Source organism: Antechinus flavipes, chromosome 3 (assembly GCF_016432865.1).
Source record: "Antechinus flavipes isolate AdamAnt ecotype Samford, QLD, Australia chromosome 3, AdamAnt_v2, whole genome shotgun sequence".
In the NCBI taxonomy this organism is placed as follows: Eukaryota; Metazoa; Chordata; class Mammalia; order Dasyuromorphia; family Dasyuridae; genus Antechinus; species Antechinus flavipes.
The window spans coordinates 52,194,400-52,221,265 of NC_067400.1; the positions used below are offsets into that span (position 1 = coordinate 52,194,400).

The 26,866-nt window shown below is 38.7% G+C and overlaps 2 protein-coding genes and 1 long non-coding RNA gene across 11 annotated transcripts in view; 1 reads left to right on the forward strand and 2 right to left on the reverse strand.

The window, feature by feature from the left end:
• FBXO36 (F-box protein 36) overlaps positions 1-3,029 on the reverse strand; it is an 83,478-nt gene extending 80,449 nt beyond the window's left edge. Inside the window, exon 1 of the mRNA XM_051983378.1 lies at positions 2,698-3,029. Coding sequence (XP_051839338.1) covers positions 2,698-2,964 — 267 coding nt within the window. The 5' untranslated portion in view covers positions 2,965-3,029. The remainder of the gene's footprint in view (positions 1-2,697) is intronic.
• Positions 426-1,955, reverse strand: LOC127553010 (uncharacterized). Its single transcript, XR_007951643.1, has 2 exons — positions 1,809-1,955; positions 426-1,131 (listed from the first exon to the last, which is right to left on the reverse strand). It is a non-coding gene; the product is annotated as an uncharacterized LOC127553010 (long non-coding RNA).
• The window catches only part of TRIP12 (thyroid hormone receptor interactor 12), a 170,774-nt gene continuing 146,000 nt past the window's right edge, over positions 2,093-26,866 (forward strand). For 8 of the 9 annotated variants that reach the window (XM_051983369.1, XM_051983372.1, XM_051983371.1 and 5 more), the window contains exon 1: positions 3,431-3,486. The gene's annotated coding sequence lies outside the window, so the exon portion shown is untranslated. Of the gene's footprint in view, positions 2,198-3,430; positions 3,487-26,866 lie in introns of those variants that run through there. The other variant, XM_051983370.1, reaches the window with a different exon arrangement.

Below are 26,866 nucleotides of genomic sequence, written 5' to 3' on the forward strand. Positions count from 1 at the left end.
TTTCTTGGGGATAGGGATCACACCTTATACTTCCTTCTATCATTCACAATACTTAGCACAGTGCTTTGCTTAGTGTTGGTACTAAATAAGTTATCAGTTAACTGATTAAAAGGAATAAAGCAAGCATAAGCTGAATGATTTATTATGAAGGAGGAGAGGGGGGAGCTCTTATAATAAATCATTCAGCAGGAAATCAGGGCACTAGTTACAATAAAGTTTCACTTACACAGATTGTGGGTGCTTGGTTAATGGAGAGTTATCACACTATATTTTCTGGATCAACAAATTCAGTTTGAAGGAGGATTGTTTTTCTAGTCAGCTTTATCACTTCATAGCATAATCAACTTTTAAACCCAGAAAATCTGGGATGTATATATAATTATATATGTCCCATGTGTATATATTTACGTTTAAATATCTACAACTCAATCTAAAAGCATTTATTATGAACATCAATTACTGAAATATGAACGAATGTGAAATGCGCAAAAGATTAAGATGAATCTACATTAAATCTACATTAGGAAAGAAGTCACATATCATTTTTCTCATTCACAAAAGTGTACTCTATCATCATGTAAGTTATTCGAATTTTCTGATTGTTTGAATGCCAGACAAGATGCATCATAAAAAGAATTGACATTTATTTCTTTAAGGTTTGCAAAACTCTTCTTACAATGTCATCCCAACCTCACCACAACTTTGTGAGTTCATAAGTCCCTATTGATTGAGAGGGCTGGATCATTTCAATCCTAAATCTCTGATCCTATGATTTCCAATTCATTGATGAAGGAATCGAGACTCGAGGGAAGAAGTCTTTTGGAGAGACAATAAATGTTAGAAGAGCACTTCCTAATAGCCTTCTTGCCCGGCATCAGACTAGAAGCTGGGACTATCTGCAACAATGCATGTTGGTTGTTAAGTTTCCTCTCTTGGATCATTTTAGGAACAGGGCAAGAAAGTCTTGTACACACCCCCCTTCTCTGAGGTTCACGGAGGCGCTACTACAGTGATGCTGATGGCAGTGGGAGGGACTCCGGCTTTTTAATATCGGACAATTTTTACAGCTCTCCAATGTCAACAAAGTAGAAGGGATCCTCACCAGGATTCATTTTGAATGTTCAGAAACAGCTGGGAATAAGCATGGGGGGGGGGAGGGGAAAGGGGGAAATTTCACATCAATATCTTTTTGAAAGAATCTAAATCATCCAGAAGGTTTAATTCTAATCTCTTCCACATGGGATTTGTGGCTGGCTACTCCTTCCTGTTTATTTGATTCCTCCCTTCATTTATTGAGCACCTATTACACAAAAGGAACTAAGACTATGTAAAAATTTTCCCATCTTTAAAGAATTTTTTTTTTTTGTATTTGAGGGCACAATAAGAATATGAGTTATTTTTTAAAAGTACAAATGTGCTTGTCAAGTTTTGAAATCCATTATAGTTTGATTTCTACAATATCTTAGGTATTTGAGAAACACAAATTTGTTTAAATTTTTAAAAAGCTTTTAAGAATATATTCAATTTTAGAGAAACTAGAATTTCCAAACTCGGAGTTCTAGAAAGACAGCTACTGTACAATTAAAACGTAGTTCTAAGGCTTCTCTTTCAGGAGACATCGGGGGCACTCCAAAAAGCCCACCCAATTCCCAGGGTGAGTAATGTCCCGCCCCCTTCCCCCTCCGGTACCATAAATTGGGGGCTCCGAGGGTGCACTGTCCCGAGCTGGGCGCCAGATGGGGGAGGGGCCCCAGCTCCGGGATCCCCGAGCCCCGGCCTTACCCTCAGAGAGCTTCCCATCTCCTCACCGTTTAGAGGAAGGCCGTAAAGGGAGCTCGGCCCCCCCTCCCGTTCCCTCCCCTACAGGGGGTGGTGGTGGCTCCCCCAGCTACGGGCCCCAGCATCAATTGGGGGCGCCCCCGCCCCCGCAGCCGGAGCCCCCACGCTCCACGCCCCAGCACAATGCCGCCGGCCCCGTCAGGGCCGCGGTAAACAATGAAGGCGGGGGGGTGACCCCGCCGGCGGCGGCGGCGGCCGTGGGGTGGGTCCCGCACTCCCCCGACAGTCCAATCCTCGGTCACATTGTTGAGAAGCAGATGTCATTATGGGTGGAGCTGACACTGCCGAGCAGCTGAAACATTTTTCTAGCCCAACTCACTCCCAGCCTGCCCCGGGAGAGGGTCTGTGCTCCAGACAGGTAAGTCGAGCTCTCTCCAGCACCCTCCCTTTCCAGCGCCCCCCCCCTCCCAACCCCCCACCCCCTTCAGGGGAACCCGGAAGTTCTGACCCGGGCGGCCGGAGGCGTAAACGCTCGAGTGAAGAGTTCAAAACTTGCTCCGGCCTCTGGGCGCCCGCGCAGACTCGGGCCCCGGAGCCTCCCCCAGCCCGGCTTCCCCGCGGGACGCTCAGGGACCGGCTCTGCTCTGGCCCTCTCCTCGCTTCCTACTGCGGGCCGAGGCAAGTGTGGAGGTGGGGAGGAGGGAGGCCGGGCTAAGCCCGAGGCAGGGCCAGGGCGGCCCCCGTGGGCCTCTGCCTCGGCCGCGGCAGGGATTTGACCGAGAGAGTCTGTGCGGTTGTTCGGAGCTAGGGCTAGGGAGCTTCCGGCCGACTCGGGTCGCGTCCGGGGACCGGTTCTGGGGTGGGGTCGAGCGGGGACGGGAAGGTGGCCCGGGTGGGCGTTCCGCGGTTCGCACTCGCCTGGGACCGGGTGATCTGTAGCTGGTAGTAGTCTTTACTCGGCGCCGGGCCTTGTCCGCCGGCTTCGAACAGAGTCTCTGGCAGCAGCGACGCCATCTTGGGACGCCACCGCCGTCGCCTCGGCAACCAGGAAGGGGCGGGACTTGGGTTGGGGTCATGGGGCCAAAGTCCTGGTAAATCGGACTCCAGCTTAAGGGCTAGAGGGCTTCCAATTTTACGTGCTCTGGGCATCCCCTTATTCTCCAAGGGGCCTGGTCCAAACCACATCCCTGAAACGTACACCCTGGGGACCCCATTGACCTGAAGGGGAATTAGTTCCTGCTATCTAAAGAGAGACGGGGGTGGGGGGTGGGGGGGGGTGACCCCGGCGGAGGGATACCAATAGAAGCCTCCACATCCCCCTTCCTGGTCCCTCGTAGGGATCGGGAGATCTGAAGGCGGTCGGGGGGGAAACGGGGGTCGGGCGGTGGGGGGGTAAGGGGGGGTAATGTGATGTGCCGCGGTCCGGGCAGTGGGGCCTGTCCCGCGGGCATGCCCCTGGCGAGGAGGATAAAGTAGTTCCTCGCCAGAGTGTTAGAACGGGGTGGGGGGGCAGGGAGGGGGAGGAGGGAGGGAGGTAAAGGCGGAGGGGGACGCTCGGCGCGGTGCTGCGGCTCAGCTGATAATTGAAGGGACCGGAGGATCCGCCGCCGCCGCCACCGCCGCTGGGGGGGGGTGGGGGGTGGGGGAAGAGAGTGGAAGTTACTGCCGCGCCACGGAGTCCGGAGCGGAGACTCGGGGCCGAACTAGGTAACTGAGACGCGTCTGTCGGGGCCAGGCTGGGAGGCCCGCCGCAGTGGGGGGGTGGGTGGGAAAGGAGGGGGCGCTATGGAGCCAGGGGGGAGGGGGGAAGGGGTGCTGGCGACTGGGGGGAGCAAGGGGGAGCGCAGAAATCCCCGGGAGCCTTGTCGTGTCATCGCCTCCGTACGGCCTTCTGGAGGCCGGGCTCGGGCTCAGGGGTACTAGGGAGAGATGCGGCCCAGCCGCAGTGGCGGCAGCGGTGGGGGGGGGGGGGGCTGCACTGTGGAGAGATGAGTTCGAGGGGTTTCGGATTCGGGGGAAGGGGGACTAGCCAGGGGAAGGGGAAAGAGGGGGGTAAGTGAGTTCCTCCCGCCCCCGGAAATGAGGGTCCTTTGGAGACAGTAAACGAGTGTGTAGGGACTACTGTGGAGAACGGGAAGCCCGAAGTGGGGGTTCAGTCGTCCGAGAGGGGTGTAGGAAGTGAGTAGTGGGGGGCCGGAAGTGCAGGTGGGGGGTCTATAAAGACGGAGAGAGTTCCCCGGAAATGGGACGGGGGGCCCGGAAATGGGGGGAAGGGACCACTGGGAGGCCCGAGGCGGCCCGGAAAGGGAAGCCTGGGAGCCAACCGAGGCACCTCGGGCTTGGAGGAGCGCCGTGGAGCCGTGCGGGGCCGAGGGAGGCCGTGGGCCCTCGAGGCTGGGCGGCCGCGGTGTGTGCGGCGCGGTGCGGGAACAGAGGCCGGGGAGGGGGGGGCGGCGCCAGGGAGAAGGGACGGCAGGGGGCGTGGAGGCACCGGAGGAGGGGGCGAGCGATCCCCTCCACCCCCCAAAGAGTGAAAAGTTGTGTCCTCCGGAGGGGAAGTAAGCCGGAGCCCGCCGAGGCTCCATGGCCCGGGCTCGGAATGCTTGTCACGGGCTCGGCCTTCCCCCGAAGTGTGCGTGGGAGTGTGTGTGTGTGTGTGTGTGTACGTGGGCATTTTGTGTGTTAAATAAACACGTTCTTCCCGCATCTCCCTCCCTCCCCCCAGCGTGTTAAGGAGGGAGTTTCAATGACAGTGCCCGAGGACCCGGACCCCAAGCGTTTTCTCGCGAATAGGCCACCCACGCCGGGAGGTGCTCCTGGGTCGGAGCAGCTCCACTTCCCTCTCATTTTTGGGGGGTGGCTTTTAGAGCCCCTCCCCCCGGTCTCAATGACGCCGGGCCTGCCCTCCCGACGGGGGAAGGGGATGGGTACTCCGGGGGCTGGACCGCCGACTGGGCTGCGGGCAGCACTTCCAGGAGGTCTGGCTCCGAGGAAGGCGCTGCCCTCTGCGCAGGAACGGCCACCCCCGGCTCTCCCAGCTTGACTGCGGGGCCGGCCCGGCACCCGATCGGCCTGCTTCCTCCGCCCGCTAGGCCCCTGGCTGCTGGCATTTAACTTGGCGTTCTTCCCCAGAGGGAGTCCCGACCTGGCCGGGTATTTAATCTCGCGTAGCTTGGGGAGCGGAGACTTGAGATCGCCCTCCCGAAACGAAGGCAGTTTAGAAAGTTGAAAGGGCCCCTGAGGAGGGGGAGAAGCCGGCGTTGGGAACAAAGGTCCTGCTTGTGAGAGAACAGGAGGCCCGAGGCCCGGAGCCCGGGCCTGTGAGTGTCGCATTTAGTGGCCCCGATTTCGGAGGCCTTGCTATGGCTAGGGAGCTTAGGGCTAGCTGCAGGGTCGGCGCAAGCTCCCACCGCCCTCGGAGAAAGAGGGAACCATTATGGATTTGATGTCAGCTTGAAAAAGGGAATTGGTGGCAGGCCCCGGATTTTATTTTAAATTTTAGTCTATACAGTATAGCTGGAGCTTGTTGGGTTTTGTACGTGTCTCATGTCTTAAGTGCTCGAATATCCATCTAGAATTAAAGAGTGACCATAATTAAGAACCTGTCATTGTTTCCATGCTTTTCAGGACTTTGAATGTGTTATTTGTGTGTTTTAAACTACTTAGCTAAGTTATTTACTCTGCATCCAACGTTTTTGTCATTTTTATTTTTTTAAAGGAAAATGTGTTACTTATATTTTAAACTTAACAAGCTTTCAACAGTTGAATATAAATGTGACAAATTTTGGAAGTTGAAAAACTTAAAAACTTTTTAAGTACTAAATGAACCGTAGATAATTGAAAATTACTACATTGACATAGAAGCTATTTAAATTTCTTTAGTATAATTTTAACATAATTCTGAAAATTTACCATCAATTTTTTTAGTCAGAAATTAAAGATTTGAAAATAATAAGAAATCTTCTGAATTATGCTACTTAGTTGTATTTTTAATTTTTGAAAAACAGTTGAATGCTCATTTAAAGGAGATGCTTTACATATTATTAATGTATTTATCATTTACATATATATGCTTATGTAAATATAGAAAACATAATGAGGGAATTGATTTGATAAAGTCAGTGAAGAAAAAACACTGGACTCAGTGCTCTACATATTAGCCACATGAACTTGGGCAAATTCCATAACCTTTCTGATATCAGTTTATCTGTAAGGAAAATGGTCTCTCTAAGATACCTTTTCACACTAAACTCTTGATAATTCTAGGAAAAATGAAACAAGGATCTAAGGGCTATTTAGAGTTTTTTCCCATTGGTGTTCCAGATGAAATCAGTAAATTTATCACGTGAACATTAAGTAGGCTAAAGCAACAATGCCCATTTAATAGAAATATAAAGATTATTTTCAAGTAAAGAAATTTGAATTCCAAGTATTAAAAATGTTTTCTTTTGTATATATGTTATCTTAGAGGAAGGAAAGAAACAATCATTTATTAAGATACTTCTATGGGAATTGTGCCAAGCTCCTTACAAATATCTCATTTGATTCTTACAATCCTGGGAATGAGGTGTTATTATCCCCATTTTACCATTGAAGAAACTGAGACTGAAAGAGGTTGTTGACTTGCCAGGTTTACACAGCTAGTTTGAGATGGAATTTGAACTTCTAGACCCCATGCTTTTAAGATGTTTAATAGCTTTAGAATTATCTTTATCGGGATAAATAAATATGTTGGTTGAAAATGCCATAGCCAGAGAAAGTGATGCTTTGAAATATAAAGAATCAATAGAAGCTACAAATTAGCAGGGATTGTATTTTTTGGACAGTTTTTTCTTATAGTCTAGATGGATAAAAGGAAATATTCCACTCTTTTGTCCTTGATGTACTAATTTGAAGCCTTGTTATATTTTAAGATGTACTGCATTCTGTTATTTATTTACTGTTCTCAACCCCCCCCTTCCACCCCCCCACCCCCACTCCATTTATTAGACCATGCTCTTTTAAATAGGGACCTCTTTGTTCCTCTGTATATGCTTTCACTCATACTGCTCTTCACCACTGCCCATCTGGAATGTGCTCCACTACTTCAAATTCTATACTTCATTTAAGATGTGGTTGAGGCTCATCCCTCCAAAAAACTTCCCTAATTCTACCATAAGGGAGTCTTTATTTTGAATTTCCTGAATAATGTCTATAAAATCTTTGCCTATAGTATTATGAATATGCTTATTGCTGCCTCATGATTGTTTGATTGTTTCCTCCACTAGATGGTAAACTTTTCGAGGGAGGACAAGGATCTGCCTTCCAGGATATTATCTACAATGCAGTGTTTCCTATCCAAAAATATACTGTAGCTGTTGGTGCTTTTGGCACCTAGGACTGGACTGGGGTGGGGGGGTGGGGGGGAAGGGGGGAAGTGGTTTGGATATTTAGAGCTTTAAGAGCCACATGCAAACTGGTTGAAGGAATAGTTTTTAAGTTTATAGCAGTTTATCCACAGGGAGAAATTGCTACAGTGTATTTGCATATTAGTTTTCCTGCCTGCCTGCTCTTAGCACTTTGCAACTCTTAGGATGCTTATCATTTTTGTCTTTTCTTTTTCTTCTAGATTAGTGTAGAGAGGCAAAGTGAAGAGTGTTGTTATCCATCCTTGAGCCAAACCATCCAGGTTCCAAAGGCCTAGTGCTGGCTCTGTCTTTGGCAAAGCTTTCTACCTCCCAGTGCTCCAGGCAGTGTTTTATTTAAGATTAGAAATTGCAGAATAGTTAGACATCTGCAGAAATACCCTACTGGCACAAACCAAAGATTACCTGTCTCAAGACCAAAATACTCCCCAAATCTTGGCTAACTGTGAGCTTCAGTTTTTATGTCAATAAGATGGTAATACATACTGCTTAACTCAGGTATTTTGTGAGGAAAATTGTGTAAACTTTATTACTATATAACTACTATCACTTTCATCTTAGAAGATGGAAGTTGGAAGGAACATGAGAGATTATCTAGGCCTTTTACAGATGATTGGTTGATTGGGCCAGAGTCATCCTGATGTAGTAATCAGAAGAGCAAGGATTCAAACTTGGGGCCTGGGACTCCCAAAGTTAAATCTCTTTTCCCTTGACAAAATGTAGGAAGCTACTTATATTTAAGTTGGAAAATAGCCCTGAAGAAAGTTTACTGTTTTTTTAGACACCAGGTTAATGTCAACTTGTATTCTAGGTACTTGGCAGAGCTAGCTTCCAACTGAACTCATTTTACCTGCCTGCATTTCATCAAGTCACATAACTTTAGCAAGTGTAATTATTGTATAGTTAATGCTTGGGTTAGGGTCACTTCCCAGAGCCTTGTAGGATTTGTCTTGACTAATCTAGCCTGTCTTTGCTGTAGCTACGATGTTTGCTTTTATAAGTGGTCAATTACTAATATTCTTCAAGTGAAATATTTGTCATGTCATTTTGTGCTTTTCTAAAGTGGACCCTGAAGGGTTTCTGAGCGTGGTAGGAGTGAATGTATGCTCTGATACACAAACCCAAATAATTTAGAGGTTATTTTGATACTTAGCTGCTGTTAATATAATGAAGAGTTTGACCAAAGCTCTTTATAGATGGAAATTTTTATTATTTCCCTAAATGGAGAAAGAGTTAAAATAGATTTTAAAAAATTCATAGTATTGAGCATATCTTTTGGATTTTTTTGCATCTATTTTTGCACTCTTCCCCATTTAGGCTTTCTTATCAAGGTAAGGACTTCAATTTACTGTTTATTTAGACTTCTCTATAGTATAGTGATAGCATTCTGTGACCTTGCTCTCCTCCCTTACCTCCTTTCTTCGTGATCTGTTACTTAAAACTTCATAACCTGGCATTTTCCTATTCCTGCTTTACTCCACCTTCTTCTAACCTCATCTCTGGAGGTTATACTAGCCTACTTGAAGTTCCTCCCACTTCATGGTCAGGCTCCAAGTGGCTTTTGTATTGGCTGTCACTTTCCACCAACTAACTTTTAGATTCCTTGGCTTTATTCAAGAAAGAATTCAAATATTATTCTTCCAGCTCCTTCTAAAGTAATTTTTTTTTCCTTTGCACATTTAGATGCTTTATGTAGTTAGGCACTTCCTAAAGGTTTGTTGATAAAGTTTATGTCTCAGGCCAATAGTGTAGCTGCCTAGGACAGTTAGGCAGTAGACAATATCCTGATAATTGTGTCACTATTGATTATATTTAGTTAGGTTTTAGGCATTATTTCCAAAGTATTTTACACTTAATGTAACTATGAAGTAACATGGGAAGCACTTTGCAAACCTTTAAGCACTTCATACATGCTGGCTATTAATAAACACACATAAATATTTAGATAGTTGATATTTTTATTAGAATTGTTTCTTTTCCCACATAGAACAAGTTAAGGATTTTAAAAATATTTTAAAAATAATTTTAAAAATTGTAAAATGTTCTAGTTATATGGCACTCTATGTCTTTATATAACATAATGTAAAGTTTTGGACTTCTTGGAGTCTAGACGACCTGAGTTCAAGTAGAGCTTCAGATAAGTTAGTAGTTGTGGGATCCTGGACAAACTGATTTTCTCTCACTTTCCTCACCTGTAAACTGGATAACAATTCACCTCCTAGGCTTGTTATGAAGATCATATGATATTTTAAAAGTACTTTTCCAAGCCTTAAAATATTAAATCTGTGTGAGCTACCCGTCTCTTTATCCTCCCTAGTAGACCATCTTTTATAATGGTAAAAAGGGGGAAGAGGGAACACAGTTTTGCAAATCTTGTCAGTTCATGCCATACATGTGACAGAATATGCAGCATTCCCCTTCTAAAATAGGTAGGGGGAGGTACATTTTCCTAGCTTTTTTCTAGGACCTAGTTTGGCTACTACGTATACAGTATTTGCTTTTATTTGGGCCTTGTCTATGTTGTTTTCCTGCTTATACTTCTTTAAATTCATGTTGTTTTTTTATAGGCCAAGAACAGGTGAGCTTTAAAATCTGAACTGGGTCTAACTTAGTAGTAATTTATGTGACATTAAAGCAACTAAACTGAATGAAATGAGCAAATATATCTATGAGACTTAACATTGTAAGTTTGAATCTTGGATTTTGAATGTTTTTTGGAAGCACTGGAACAACCAGGGCTATGGGTTTTTTTGGGCTAGTTTTAAGAGACTTGTTTTTAAGAGAACTTACCCTTAGGGTATTAGGAAAATTGCTTAATATTATCTATACTTGACCCTAGATGGTGATGCCTAGTTCTAGTGATAGAATAAATTGTCTGTTATGATAAATTATTATACTTTGCAAATTTTAACATCAAATTGATTTTTCTTTGCTTTTTAGTGCCTTTTCAGGTTTTTTGTGTCTGTTAAAAAATAATTTTAATAATTAAAGTAGAACAAATTTGGGTGCTGAATTTACTTCTAAAGCATAATGTATTATAAGTTACATGAATTGTTTGTATTGCCCATTGCAGATAATTGAGTTGATTGAATAATTTGAAATTTACTGTGAAGGCCTAAATATTTCCTGATGCTATTGTTAAATAATTTGAATCTCCAGCAGTGTTAAAAGTGGTAGGTTTGCTTTTAGCTCATTCCCATTGTTTCCTATTAGAAAGAATACTCTTGTTGCAACAAATGTGATGATGTCATTACCCATATATAGATTCTGAAAGCTTTTATTTATTTGTAAGCATAAGTGCCAGTCTTCTAAGAACTACTCATTTTGAATTTATATTTTATTCAACTTGTCAAACAAACCCAAAGAATTTTGGAAGTACTCCTACTACTTCTCTTCTTAACTGCATTTGCATAAACAGATTACTTTCTGGTGTTTTTTTGGTGGCACTCTCAGTCTGATTTGTTGTAGGAGTGGTTTGTTCACTTAGGGCTTTCATTGATCAATAACATCTTTGCCCTTTAGAATAGAGATCTACAGACTTTCTAGGAAAACAATTTGGAGTTTACATTCCCAAATATGTGCTTATTTATTTGCAAATTTTAACAAAATGGAGTCATCAATCACATCCTCCCCCCCAAATTGGCTTTCAACATTATTTACATATTAAATACTAATAATCATGTATTTTTGTAATGTATAAAATATATTTACATATGCATTATGTATGAAACTTTAACAAAACCAAAAATTTAAAAAAGTTTCAAAACTGCTTATTTACCCTATAGAGCCAGTAAGGAGCCACTTGAGTTTGAGTGTGAAAGTAACACTATATGATCTGCATTTTAGGAAAAAAACATTTTGTCAGGTCAGAGATGGTTTGAAGTAGGAACGCTTGGGGCTGGGAAGGTTGCCACTTAGCAAACTATTGCACAGCAGTACAGGGCAAGAAGTAATGGGACCATGAAATAGGGTAGTGACTGAGTGGAGAAAAGGGGACAAATGCCAAAGATGAGAAGATAGCAACATCAAGATTGAGCTGCTGATTAGATGTGTGGGGGTGAGGAAGGAGAACAAAGCAGTGGAAAATGATACTTGAGGTAGTGAACCCTGTTGGGTAACAGGAAGGATCATGGTGTATCCTTTACAGCAATGTGGAAGTTTGAAGAAGGAATGGGGGTGGAGAAAGATAATGTATTAAGAACCATCATTGCTTATTTGCTATGCTTAACATTCTGTCTCAAATGAAAAGGGCAAGGTGAGGCTTTTACACACTGGTCACTCACTACTCAGAGAGCTCTCTTCAAAGGGTGCTTGCTATAAAGCCACTGGTTGATCTCTGGTCAAGGGAGTGGTTATGCTGGGTTAATAAGTAAGGGGGGGGGGCAGATTTTCCCCAATGGCCTAGCTGTTATTGTTTGGAAGGGAGGATCTGGATGGAAGTTGGGGAGCTTTTGGGGTAAAGTATGATTAAGATGGTGCCGTGCAACAACATATCTATTTTAGTTATTCAAGTTTTGGGAATTAAATGACAGACCCCAAAGGGGTTGTAATAACTTGTATCTATATGTCCTTGAATGTAAAGTTTGTGTACTGTAATTTATGACCTGTTATTGGAGAAATAATTGAGCTCTGCTCTGGAGGGAAAAAAATGAGGCAAGATGGTAGGTATATATAGTGAATAAAGAAGTGACTTAAAGTTGGAAAATAACGAGTTTGTTAGAGTCAGGGGACAAAGTGGCTGAACCTGGATTCAGGAAGTCTTGGGTTCAAATCCAGCTTCAGGCATTTAATAACTCTGAATCCTGGGTGTGTCATTTACATTCTGCTTACCTCCCAGCAAAGATTAAATGAAGATAACATTTGTAAAAACTTTGCAAAACTTATAGTACTATAATAAATGCTGCTATTATTAGCTAGAGGTGATGGAATAAGTATTTCTATATAGCACCTTTTATTGGTGAGGGTACTGTGCCTAAATGCTTGTATAAATTGATGTTGATTTTTCATGTCTGACTATCTGCTGTGACCATGGACAAGTCTCTTAACCTTTCATTGTCCTAGACAACTTTATGGTTCAATAGTGGCAGAAAAAAATCTTTTGCACTGATAGTGGAAATTCCTTACTAGAAGTACACTATCCTAATGATAATCAAGTAAAGGAAAACAACAACAAAAATAACCTGTTATTTTAAGTACTACTTCATATCGATAGTCAACCTGCTTTTAAGAAAAAAGTAAATTCTAGTGGCATAATTCACTAACATTTCAGTGGTGAGCTTTGCCTTTGCCTGTGTCTGTAGATTTTTTCCTAAACTCCTTGGTATTCCATTGTTGGGTGACCTATAATGACATTGTAGAGCTTTTAGAATTTGGTTTATCATTAGTAACAAATCATATAGAGAATTTTTATGACAGTATAAAAAAGTATTTTAGCTTTTTAGGTTCTTTTTAGAAAATGTAAGATTCAGATTTGTCCAATTGAAATTATTGCTCTCTTTTCAATTCCTTCTTTGGCCTTTTAAGAAAAATGAGATTTAACAGATAGTTGGAAAAGTCTTAGTACATCTATCCCAACCAGTTCATAAGCAGTGGGGAAATATAATAGTCCAGGTAAACCCTTGTTTTCAACAGATTTGATTTATGGAATTTTTTTTTAAAGATAAAGAACTGTTTACATATAATTTAATATGAGGACCATTTTTAATATCAAAAAAGTTTGTTGATGCTCACATAATTAGTTATAATATTAATGTATTGAAGGAAAGCAAAATTACCAAAAGCAGCTATGAATTTAGTAATTTTTTGTAGTTTTTTAGTAATGCTCTGCAAGAGTATTTGTATTAATCACAAGTAGCATCTACATAGATGTAAAAATGATATTTATCTTGATATTCTTAGTGTACAGTTTATAAATTGGCTTGTAGCTTCTTAGGTGTCTTGGAACAACTTAAGCTGATTTCTCAGTTTGTGAAATTGTTGAGTTATGTCATCATTCTTCATTTTCTAAGACTTGTCTTCTAATCATGAACTCCTTCACTCAACTAATGTTTATTTTGCATCCACGTAGGTGCTTAATGTTGAAATAATTGCATATCCGGGGTTTTTAAGAAATTTAATGATTTTTTTTTTTTTTTTGTCCTCCTAAGGCTAAGGTCAATTAAAGTTGGGCAGGGAAGCAAAGTACTCTTAACACAAATGAAATAGTACCAGAATGTAACAAGGCAAGGATTTGCTTGTCCCAAGTGAATGGCATTTATTGTTGGAGATGATTATTTCACTGGATAAAAAGGTCTCTCCAGGATTTGAAAAGGACTAAGATGAGGCTTCATTAGACCTCATTGGAGACTATGGGTAGGATTTGCATAGGTGGTTTGGAGGTCTGGGCATTTACAAATAATTGGGGCATGCAGTAGAAGTGTAGATTTGGTGACCAATAGAGTAGCATATGTGTGTGAGGGTAGTGATGAACCTGGACTAACTGGAATGAAGGAATGAAAGGGAAAAGACCGGAATGGCATGTTTGAGACCAAGTTGTGGAGTGCTTAGAATACCAAGTTATAGAGTTTGGAGTTTAGGATAAAGTTGGTAATGAGAAATTAAGAGATTTTTGAATAGTGGAGTGGTAGAATGAAAACAGTATTCTAGGGATATTAACATGGCAAGTTGGGCACAATGAATTATTTGGAAAAATTTAAATGACTTAAACATGGAAAAATTTTGATTTCTTTTTTTCCTAAATCTATGTGTTAGGAAATATGCCTAAAAGCTGGGGATCCAAAGGCAGGCCCCCCCCCCAAAAAAAAGTCCCAAATCTCCAGCTCAGTAGAGTCCTCCTACCATGCTTTCTTGAGTGATGGTGAGATGAGGTGCCTGGGAGTGGTCTTAGACTAGAGGTCAAATGTGACCAACTTGAACCAAATTAAAATATAGTTGAGAAATATTTAACAAAATAAAAATATAATAGCACATAGATAACGTTTATGTAATTTTCTATGTACACTTTAGGGATCCCATTTCTTTTTGAGTTTCACATTACTGCTCTAAAGTAAGGTACATATTCCAAACTATAAAAGCTTAACCTTGGGAGTCTCTAGATAGTCTGGACCAATTTGGTCAAGTTTTGGAGAAACTTCAGAATAGCAATCTGGCTGCAAAATGTTTTTTGTTTGTTTTGTTATGTTCTTGAAATTTCTTGCAGGCAGAATGGGATTTTGATTTGTTTTAGAGGATTGCTTTCTTATATCAATGAAAAAGGATAATTGAATGAAAAGGTGCCTTTTTTTTTTTTTTTTAAACGCAAGTTTTAGAATCAATCCTTGCTCTTAAGAACTTCAGTCTTGAATTGGAGATGGTATCATGTAAGAAAATTTTAACTGGAAGGTGAATGAGGAAAAGATTCATAGATGATCCGGAAACGATAGTAGGGCAAGGAGTTCCGTAGATCTTTAGAAGTTTTTGATGTTAGGCATAGGACAGACCTATCTGCCAATAATAATTTATTGAATTTTATTTATATGCCTCTATCCTTGGGCGGGCCCGGTGCTATGATGATTACAAAGACTATATAAGACTGGGGATCTTGTATCTCATGAAACTTAGTCATGCTGAGGATAGTGGAAGTGAGTTGAATTCAGGTTATGCACATTTTTGTACATTTTATGTACATTTTGAGGAAGCTTCTTATTGGAATGTAGTAGCTTGAGATAAGATTGTATGGAGGGCCTTAATTGTAGGTTGGAAACTTGACATAGGCAACAAGCCATAAAAAGGCCCTCAATTGTGGGAATGTCATGAAGAGATGGTGTATTAAAATGATTCTTATTTGAAAGCATATTGAAGGAGAAATAAATAGAAATGCTGTATGTAAATCTTCTATTTGGATTACTACACATTACTTTAATTGAATTGTGTGCAAGTGTTAATTAAACTCCATCCTCTTTTCACTCCTAATGTCTTTTTTTTAAAAATGCTTTTTTATTGTGCCAGTAAAAGCTCATTAGGTGTTTAAACAGGTAATCCAATCACAGAATTTGTTCCACTGTTAGGTGGCATATATATATTATTTTTATTTATGTGTATATTATTAACTTGAATCATGAATACTTATAGTAGATGCTTTAATAGCATATTTGTATTCTTTTATGTCTTCATGGTGGGGAAATATCCTTTCAGTGTTAGAAAGGTACAGCTAAAATGCTAGAAATGCATCTTGCATGTTTATCATAGTATTTTATTCTGGTGAGGAAGCTTTCTACCCAGTAGATTGTGAGCTGTTGTTCAGGGTCAAACAGCCAGTTTGTACTAGAGATGACTTAAATTTAACCCTTGAGTCATTTTAGCTCTGAAGTGGTAGTCTTGCTGCTCTCCACTCCAGGTTATTTTGGCTGTCTTAATTGTTTTGAGTGCCATCTTGGCACTTCTATTATATAGTCTGGCAAGAATAATTCAGGATGGTGACTTTTTGTCATCTTAAATTTAATAAATCAAAAATTTCAGATATTCTGGTTTTAGACTAAAAAGCAAAGCTAATCTATTTCTGCAGTGTGAACATTCTACTTGTGTTTTCCCATGAGGTTTATCTTTCCACCCCCTGTACTTCAATAAAGTAGATTGGCTCAAGAAGAATTATTAGAACTGGTGGCAACTCACTAACCTTCAAGTTAGGCCAAATGCATTTGTTTCTTTCCTCCAGTAGATGGCAATGGATATGTTAACTAAATTCTTGAGTATTTTTTTTTTTCTCCTAATAATGTTTTTTGAGCGTTAAATTCTTAAATGTGATTTGGACTTATTCTGTCACTGGCCTGATAATGCTTAAACCAAATAGTTGACCATTGCTTTGCATTTTCCTGCTTCCTTGAAATTCTCCCCTGTTGAGAAAATTCTATACTTCGAGTTGTTCCTGTGAAAGTAGTAACAGCTGTCAGTGCTCAGGCAATTCGAGATTTTTGGTTTGACCTGCTTTTTTTTTCTAGCTATTTGCTATTTCTATTGATTTCTGTTGTCTGTTCATGAGACCACTTCTTTTTTCCAGGTATTTTCATTCATCACCTCATAAATTCTATAGGATTGAAGGAAATTTATAAGTTGTAGATAAAATATTCTTTGCTCTCCTTATAATTGTTTTATTCTGTGCTGAACAAGTTTCTAGAGATAGATAGAATGGTGTAGTTTTTATGCTACTTTCCTTGGGACTGACCCAGACCTGACAAATAGGCCAATTTATGTTCAGCTTTTATTATTCACATATATTGATGGGATATGATTTGGTCTGTAGGACTCTCTTGTATTTTTTAAAAAGGTGGTTGACAAACTATCTTAAATATCCCATATAATTGTAAATTATTTAGAAGGCTTACTTACATTTCTGGTGACTTTTTTTTCTTTGTAAGCAGAACCTTTCTATTTTTTAGTGTTCTTGTTATGGGGTTATATCCTTCAGAGGAATGACAGTTAAATGGTTGTTTTAAATGGCTGTTTTTATAGTTGGATACAGAGTAACATTTCTGAAGCCTAACCTGTGGAATAGAGGTAAATGTGAACTCCTTCAAGGCTTTATTAGCAGAGCACCAGGGTCCTTACTATTAAATGATATTCTCATCATTTGAAGATGAAGCTTCATGAGTTTAGAAAGGCTCAATAAGACCATCTAGTGATGAACTTTTTAAAGGTAGAGCAACTTAAGATAGACATGAAAATAAGTACATAGATGTAGTGCTTATACCAATTAAATCAATAATTGAATGCCTGAAATACATTTAGTATAATATTATTTTAGGAACTCGCCTTAGGGTTTTGCTCCTTCAGAGCATAATTATAAAGGTGTTTTTTGTTTATTTTTTTCAAATCATTCTTAATATTGGATGTCCATTGTTTTTAAGTTTGTGTGAGGGTGGGTGGGTGAAAGAAAGTGCTGGGGTAAATAAATAGTATAGAATAATAAAAAGACTGTTCTCTTTAGAAGCTTACAGTCTCAGGAGTCCTCAAACTATGGCCTGAGGGCCAGATGCAGCAGCTGAGGACGTTTATCCTCTTCACCCAAGGCTATGAAGTTTCTTTATTTAAAGGCCCACAAAACAAAGTTTTTGTTTTTACTCTATAGTCTGGCCCTCCAGCAGTCTGAGGGACAGTGAACTGGCCCCCTATTTAAAAAGTTTGAAGACACCCCCCCCCCCCAAGTCTGTCTCATGAAGCCCTTTGGCAGCATGTTGAAACCTACGGGAGATCTTAGAATAATGTTTAAATATATAGGAAAAAATATATAGAATTACAAAGAAAACGAAAGATTACTGAAAATAAAGATAATCTTTTTTCTCATAAGTTCACAAGACCCCGGAATCTGTCCTTGGACCTAAATTCGGATCCCTTGGCCTGGATGTTTGTTACTCTTTTTTCCAAATGAAACAGCACATGATACAAGACTTTCACAGTAATGACTTGTGAGGCAGCTCTGTAAAAGAGTGGGAAGAAGATTGGGCCTGGAGTCAGGAGGATCTGAATTCAAATTTTGTTTCTGACACTTACTAGTTGTTTGACTTTGGGCAAGTCATTTAACTGCCATTTGATTGTGTTTCCTTATCTATAAAATGGGGATAATGATTCCTACTTCTGGCATATTATGAGGATCAAATGAAGGTATTTGTAAAGTTCTATTACAGTGCATGGTACAAAGTAGGTGATAGATAAATGTTAGCTGTTATTTATTGTTATTGTAAATGAATTATTTTTCTGGTTAAATAAATAGAGCTAAAGAGTTGTATAAATACAGACTTTGAATCTAGATTTTTCTCTTCAACATAAGCCTACTGATTTCATCTTGAAGGAGGCTTTCACTATTTTTAGAGATTTATTGCTCCATAAAAGTATTCTGATGGGATTATCTATAAAGAAAATATTCTCACAGGAATAGACTTGATCTTTGTAACTTCTGAAACCCTAAGTTAAATTATTCTCCTCTAAATCTCCTGACATCTGCTCCCTGTTACTCATTATTCCAAATGAGGAAAATATCTGAGCAGCCTCACCTGATAGGCTCCTTGACCCCTGGGGATCTCACCCTAAGCTTGTGTAAAAATCTACATATATGTTTCTCTCTTTGTTTTTTGGCTTGGTTAGTCACCTGGCAGTTGCCCATCAGTTGATGCCAATTAAACTTTTTTTCTTTTAGCTTTGGCTTTTGATTTATTAACCTCTGACTAGTCAGTGGTACTGAGATGGATGAAATCACTTTTCCTGGAGGATCTTGAGAAAATTCTCAATTTAAGATCCTAACAAAATCATTGTAGAAAGTGGGATTTGAGCTTGAAGGAAACTAGGAAGTGGGAAAGAAGAGAGAATGCTCTAGGTTTGGGACAATAGAAAAAAAAAATTTAATTGCTTACTATGTACCAGGCTCTGTGCTTAAATACTGGGGAATATAAATATGAATGGGACATGATGGAGTTCAGGTCAAAGGAATGTGACTAGTGGAAAGTGACATGATTGGCTTGGAAAAACTTCTTTAAATAGAAGTTTTGGGAGTTCTTTGCTTAGTCCTCCAATTAGGAGGCAGAAGGTAAAAGATATGAGTTCCAGAGCTGATGTAATTTGGCAAGATGATGAATTTCCTGGTGATGAAATTTCCTGGAGTCATCCATGTTGGAATACAGTCTAAGGGAGATATAAGATGTTACATGGAATGATTAACAAAGTCGGCATAGGTAGATCAGTAGAGACAAGTGTAAAATTGGAAGTAGACTGGTAAGGTAGGGAAAGTCAGATTGGCAAGAGTATTTTATGTTTGATCTTGGAGGCTCTGGAGATTTTTGAGATGGGTTGGGAAATGACATGTATTTTAGGAAAATAACTTTTGAGAGCTAGTTGTAAATAGGATTGGGAAGGGAAGGGGAACAAGCATTTATTAAGCACTTATTATGTGCTATATATTGTACTTTCCAGATATCCTTTCATCCTCTGAATAGCCAATGTGGTTCTTCTAGACATTTCATTAGATTCTCTTCATACTTTCAGCTCAGTCAAACTGACTTTCTGTCAGTCCAAACCTGGAGTGCATATGGGGCACATCTCATCCTCTTGCTTCTTCTAAATTCTGAATGTTACCACCTCTTCAGATTTGAGGGCAAGACCCGTTCTTCTCCCCCCCCCCCCCCCCCCCTCCTGGGTAAGTCTAGTATTAGCAAGCAGTATCTTGTATACATGAAAGGCGTTTGATAAATGTCTGGTGGTGGTAAATATAACTTTCCCATGTTTCAGTTGGCATTTTGAATCTTTGTCATTGAGGATCTTGGCCAAGTTTTTTTTTTGGGGGGGGGGGAGGAGCGGATGAAACATATACAGTTTCTGTCTTTAGGTTAATATTATCTTAATTTACTACAAAAATGAAATGGAAGATTAACAGTGTTTATTAACTTGGATAAAGTTTGTAGTTTGAGTCTGGTTTTTACTTTTTTTTTTTTTTTTTAACATAGTGGGGTTAGGTTAAGACACTTTAGAGGAATTTGTAAGTTCTGTATAGGTAATGTATTTGTGTTAATATCTTGATTAGTGTTTGAAAAAGTTAGACTAGAGGGAATTTTCTCATGAATTAGAATGTGGCTAATCCAGTGGCTTCAATTAAGGAACTTGGGACTGGAATGCACTTATTTAGCCTCCTTTTAGGCATTGGTCACCTTTCTTTCATGGGCATTTTTCAACTAGAAACCATGGTTAGTGCTTTGTCTTCCCAGATTATGTGATATTTACTTTTTTATATATCTGCACTAATATTCTCTTAATTCTTTTGATGGCCTGGGCTTTTTTTTTTTTTTTCCTTAAGAGAAGGGATCAGTGTCTTATGTATATGTTTGTATTGTTACTGCTTCTCCTTTGTTTAATGTGTAGTGTCTTGTATATAAGTTTGTTATTGGCTCTCCTTTGTTTAATGAGTTACTTGCTATTTTGACTTGTGATACAAATTTAAGTTACTGGACTGTTAGATATAGAATTCCAGCAGTGGAAAGAAACTGCCATGATGTTCAGAGGCACAATTTAAAAATGTTGCAGAATTTCCATTTGGTTATTTAAGAAATATTTTTTAGGAGCAATCTGTAAATTTGAATTGAACAATACAAGTTTCTTCTCACTGTTCACATGTTCTGTTATATAAAATCATTGTATGGTATACATTTTAAAAATAATTGTTTTAATCTTTTGGAAAATAGCAGCTTAGACCAGTAATACATTTTTTCCCCATGTGTTATGATACTATGTTAAAAAAAAATTTTTTTTTTTCCACAAAGATATGCTAAAATTTTAAGCTCAGACTGTTGTAGAAAATGTTAGTGACACTAAGTAGTAATACTATCCAGGTGATCTCTCCCCACCCTTCCCCCAAGCTAACTGCTTAAGTCTCTTCAAGTCTTAGAACTCATTTGAAAGCTTTCTATTAAAAATACACATTTCCCTGAGCTCTTTAAAAAATCTTTTAATTTTGAAAATCTTAAGAAATTTGGTTTTATTGATGTATTTTGTTTAATGTTTAGACATTTTCTGTCTTCTCCAACTTTGAACCATTCCTTTTGACAAATGAAAACAAAAACATCTGAAATGGTGACAATATCTACAGTGTATATAATCTGTTTTAATAGGCTTCCACTTGTTTTCTTTAAGTGGAGATGTTTCATTATTTTCCATATCTAAATTGAATTTCCTTTTTGGTGATGTTTTTAATTTTTTTATGGATGTAGATTGAGAAGGATCTTGTTGGAGGTTTAAAGGCACACCATTGTTGCCAGATATCTCAAAAGAATTTAATTTGCAGGCCTCAGATCCCTCTCCAAATCAAGGGGCAAAGTTTATTACAATTGTAACACCAATTAAAGTGGGCTAAATTCCAAAAAAGGAAGATGGGTAAGAGCAAGGAGCAAGTAGGTAAATTTACAGGGAAAAGTAAGGGGAAAGAAGGTTGTCCCTGACAGGTTAATGTTAACTGCTTAAAGATAGGATTGAGGAGTTGTTAGCCTCTTTGTTTACAGATGCAGTGCCCATAATTGCCTGGGAAAATCTGGGGGGGAGGGAGGGAGAAGGGAGGAGAAGGGAATCTTCAGAAAGTGTTTTTAGGCTTGAAACCTCTTTATGTCAAATGACAGGCATCCAGTTTTGTGTACTGTGCATGAGTTAACTTGAGGCACCTCATTATTCATTCTCATTAGTTTCTGAAACTTCTTTATCACTGATCAGTAGGCTGTTATCTGACAGCCACCAATCTTGAATTCAGCATACTAGCCATAAAATAGGATAGCCTAAGGGAAGAAATACATCTTTCCTAACTCCAGTTTCCTAGTCCAAGTAGCTGGAGGTAAAAGGGGTTTTTCACTACTTCATTCCTAAGATCTGCACCACATCAAAACCAAGTAGGTACTAAATCCATCATTTTACGGGTGATGGGGAAGGGACTTACCCCCACAGTTTTAAAGGTGAAATTCAAACTGAAGTCTTTTAGAATAAAGACTCTTTCCACTATTTTTAGCTCTCTTTGTTCTGCTTATTATTTTACTATAATAGTCTACATGTTTTTCTGAATCCTTTTTTATTTCCTTTCTTAAAGAAAAAAACAAAACTAAATTATCATTTCATTGTTAGAGGGATTTCCTAATGAGGAAAATTTCCTCCAAGATTGCATATTAGTATTTGCCTCTCAGAAAGTTTTCTTGTGGCACTGAAAGCAGAGGTTAAATGCTTGCTGGGAATTCGTAAATATTTCAGAGATGGCCACTTTCCCTTCCCCCCCTTTTCCCTAAATTTTATCTGTTGCTGTCTAGGGTAACTACTGTTCTGTTATCTAGACTTGAACCTCATGGTCATTCTCAACCTCTCTCACATTCCACATAGCCAATCTGTTGCAAAATCTTTTAGGGTCTATATAACTTGAAAAGTGGAGAGTCTGTCTCAATTATCTCCTAATTCCAATTCATCCTTCACTGGATGCTAAAGTGATTTGGTTTGTCTGAAGAAATTAACATCCCTTTCTCCCTTTTCCCTCCTCCAAATAAACACAAATCCCCTATTCCTCGAGAAATTTAAAATGGTCTTTGTTATTTAAAGCCCATCACAATTTGACTTTTTACTTACCTTTCCAATCTATGGTTCTACCATACTACTAGTCTTATTATTCCTTGAACACCATTTCCTGACTACCTGCTTTTATAATGGCTCTCCTTCCTGGTTTTCTTAATGCTTTTGCTTAAATATCACTTTTCACAATAGATATTTTCTCTTTGCTGATTTTTCCCTAACACCTTTCTTTTGTTTGTATTTAAGTGATTCTATCTTGTCTCCACCATAATGTGAACTCCTTGAGGGCAAAAAACTCATTTTGCTTGTCCTTGTATCTCCTCGACTTAACACTATACATGTACCTTGTCTAAGAGGGTGGTAATAGTTGTCTTTTTTTTTTTTTTTAAAGTTTTTCTTTATCCTCTGTTACCACATTAATCATAAAAATTTTCTTTTCTCATCCTCAAATTTGCTTTCTTGGACCTGTAAATCATATGACTAAATGTGCTAGAATTTTGTATAAAGCAAAAGTAACAAATCAAGAATAATAATTTTGGAGCTGGTGGGGGATGGCTGGAGGGGGACAAGAGGGGTTCCTCTTTAGGCATAAAGAATATAAGTTCAGTCAGCCAACAAATACTTGCTATACTTCAGACCCTGTGTTTAGCTCTAGGGACAGAAAGAATAGCAAAAATAGGTAGTTTGTTGTCTTTTAGGAAACTCCCATTCTAATAGGGCCATAACATGTAAATAATTGGTTACTTAGAAGACATACAGTTTTGGAGAGGGAGCTATTACCCCAGCAGTTGGTTCTTGAATATTTGTTTTTGAACCCTTGACCGTACCATGTTTGCCTCTTGGTCTTGTACCTACCTTGTTTGTTTGCCTACCCTGGTTCAATGATGAAATTTTCTGTTTTTTAAACTAGTGTCAAATAGTTTAGATCACTATTTTATAATATAATTTGAGATCTGGCAATTCTTCATTTGTGCTATTTTCTTTATTTCTCTTGAATTTCTTGCCTTTTTCGAGATAAATTTCATAGTTTATTTCTATTGATAGGGTGTTGAACCTATATGTTAATTTAGGTACTATCATTTTATTACATAATCTTTCTAGCTATTTGTTTTCCTTCATTTCTGTAAAGTTTTTTTTGTTTTGTTTTGTTTTTTTTGGTGATTGAAAGGCTATTTAACATGTTTTTGGGGAATTCAAAAAAGGGAAAAGAGTTTCTGCACTTACAGCTTTCAATCCAGTAGAGAAAACAAACATCAAGCCAAATCTATATACAACCAAGTTATACAAGATAAATAGGAAATAATTAATAGAAGGAAAGCATTAGAATTAAGGAGGATTGGGAAAGACTTCTTGTGAAGATAGGATTTTAGCTGGGACTTTGAGGTGAAGGCCATTTGGGAGATGAGGGGTAGTAGAATGGTGAGTTATTTTTTTTAGATCCAGCTATTTTAATGAAGTTACTTTATCAATTGAGCTTTTCATCAGATCTTTGTTGAAAATGATCATATCTGAAATGTAATTTTCCCTCATATTTCAGTTAATCTTATTATATATTTGATTTCCAGAACTATATGAAAAAATAACAGTGGACATTCTTGTTTTTGTTTACTTGTTTTAGTCATATCTAACTCTTTATGATCCCATTTGGGATTTTCTTGGGGAAAGATACTGGAGTGGTTTGCTATTTCCTTCTCTAGCTAATTTTACACATGAAGAAACTGAGATAAACAGTTAATTGACTTGCTCAAGGTTATATAATTCATGTCTGAAAACTGAGTTGAGCTCAGGGAGATGAATTTGATTTCTGGCTTGGTACTCTAACCACCGAACCTTTTGATCCTTAATCTTTGAAAGATTTCAAATGCTTCAGCATTACTTGCCCCATTTTTTTTTTTTTCCTTATATTCCTTAAGTCCTGTATTTTGTTGAAGGCTTTTTCTGTACTGTACCTCATGAAAAAGTTTTATTATCTTTTATTATCTTTATTGTTAATATATTGAGGTCATATCTAACTCTAAAATTCTGATTTCTTGCATTCCTGATCTATCTAACCTAGTTGTAGTGAATATTTTAAGATTTTTTTTCTGAAGGCACTTTTAGTCCTGACTTTCATCAGGACTTTTCTTCCCTTCTTGGTAATATCAATTTCTTTCTGCCTTTTCACCTTTGCTTAATATACCTCATTTCTGAATTATTTTGGGGGGATGATCTGTTGCTTATGCTATTAGTATGATTTTTCCAGTCTCTGACCATAACTTAGATGGAAGTGTCTAATCTGAAAGATTCTTTTCATCTCTACCAATAGCATTTTTCAATGTCATGGAAATCTTGCATTTTTGTATTTATATAGGTATATATGTATTTGTATATTGTATATAAGAGAATGCATTTGATTCAATAAATTTAACGAGTGTTTTTGTGGAGCATGCCCCAAATTTTGGTATAAAATGTTAGCTCAGATTTTTAAAGCACTTGGATTTTTAAAAGCAAAACACTGCACATTATCCATAAAAATCCTATGGAAGAGAAGGTATTAGTGCAAGAGTTATCCAGCTTTTATGGATATGAAAACCAAAACTTTTAAGGTGAAATGATTAGCTTGAATTACTAAAAACCAGGGGAAATTATTGGGGAAAATGGGGTTAGGGACAAAACACAGAATACTTTGTCAGTGATATACATAAAAAAGATAGGAACCTCCTAAAATGGTAGATTTTTAAGAAGTAAATACTACAATAAATAGTGGCAGGATCCATGCCTTTGGGATGTTGGTAGACTTTTGCCCTGATCATATAAGAGGACTAGGGCTGACAAATTGGGCAAGGCATAACTCCTGCTTCAGAGCTAGCTGTTATGCAGCTCCTTTTTGTCCTGGAAGAGAAACTATCAAAATGAATCCTATATCTTGACCAAGACCTGCTTGTAGAAGGGAAGGGTTTCAGTTTGGCAATTGGTGTACTGTCAATTCTCTTCATTCCTTTTTTTTTTTTTTAAATAACTTTTTATTGATAGATCTCATGCCAGGGTAATTTTTTACAACATTATCCCTTGCATTCACTTCTGTTCCGATTTTTCCCCTCCCTCTCTCCACCCCCTCCCCCAGATGGCAAGCAATCCTTTACATGTTGAATAGGTTACAGTCTATCCTGGATACAATATATGTGTGCAGAACCGAACCGTTTTCTTGTTGCAGAGGGAGAATTGCATTCAGAAGATATAAATAATCCGGGAAGAAAAACAAAAATGCAAGCAGTTTATGTTCATCTCCCAGTGTTCTTTCTTTGGGTGTAGCTGCTTCTGCCCATCTTTGAGCAATTGAAACTGAATTAGCTCTCTTTATCGAAGAGATCCACTTCCATCAGAATACATCCTCAAACAGTATCATTGTTGAGGTATATAATGATCTCCTGGTTCTGCTCATTTCACTTAGCATCAGTTCCTGTAAGTCTCACCAGTCCTCTCTGTATTCATCCTGCTGGTCATTCATTACAGAACAATAATATTCCATAATGTTCATATACCACAGTTTACTCAACCATTCTCCAATTGATGGGCATCCATTCATTTTCCAGCTTCTAGCCACTACAAACAGGGCTGCCACAAACATTTTGGCACATATAGGTCCCTTTCCCTTCTTTAGTATCTCTTTGGGGGGTATAAGCCCAGTAGAAACACTGCTGGATCAAAGGGTATGCACAGTTTGATAACTTTTTGAGCCTAGTTCCAAATTGCTCTCCAGAATGGCTGGATGTGATACAACAATGTATCAGTGTCCCTGTTTTCCCACATTCCCTCCAACATTCCACATTATCTTTCCCTGTCACTCTAGCCAATCTGACAGGTGTGTAGTGGTATCTCAGAGTTGTCTTAATTTACATTTCTCTGATTAATAATGATTTGGAGCATATTTTCATATGTCTATAAATAGTTTCAATTTCTTTGTCTGAGAATTGTCTGTTCATATCCTTTGACCATTTATCAATTGGAGAATGGTTTGATTTCTTATAAATTAGAGTCAATTCTCTATATATAATTCTCTTCATTCTTGCTGTTGGAAGAAATTCTGTAGAATTTTAAGTCTTGCAGAAATTCTTAAGCTTATCTTGTTCCCTAATATCAATTGTATTACTACATATTGATGTTTTTAAAAATGAGCCTTATAAATAGAACTGATTATATTTGAAGTATTGTGACAGTATCATCTTTATTTTAATGTAATTTGTGTAAGAAAGAAGTACGTGTCGTTATAGACATGTGCCAACAGTTCTTCTAAACATGGTGTATGTAACAAAGTTCACATTTCTTCCATTATTCCTTTTTAAATAGTGAAACATTTGTGTTTGTTTTATCAAGATCAAAATAAAGAAATTTTAATTAAAAAAAAATTAATCCCAACCCTATTCAAGATAGGTGACTTTCTGTTTCTGGAAGTAAATGAACTCAATTTTAAAAATTGAAGTGAATTTTGGATTATAGAATTTATACTTAATGCTTTTAGAAATTGAATATGTTTTTAGTGATGTTCGTTGACAAAATCTTTCTTAGATTCTTGCTTCTGAGCCAAAATTTTGAACAATGATTACATAGATATTACCTAAAATTAAATTGTTAGATTTAATAATAAAAATAAA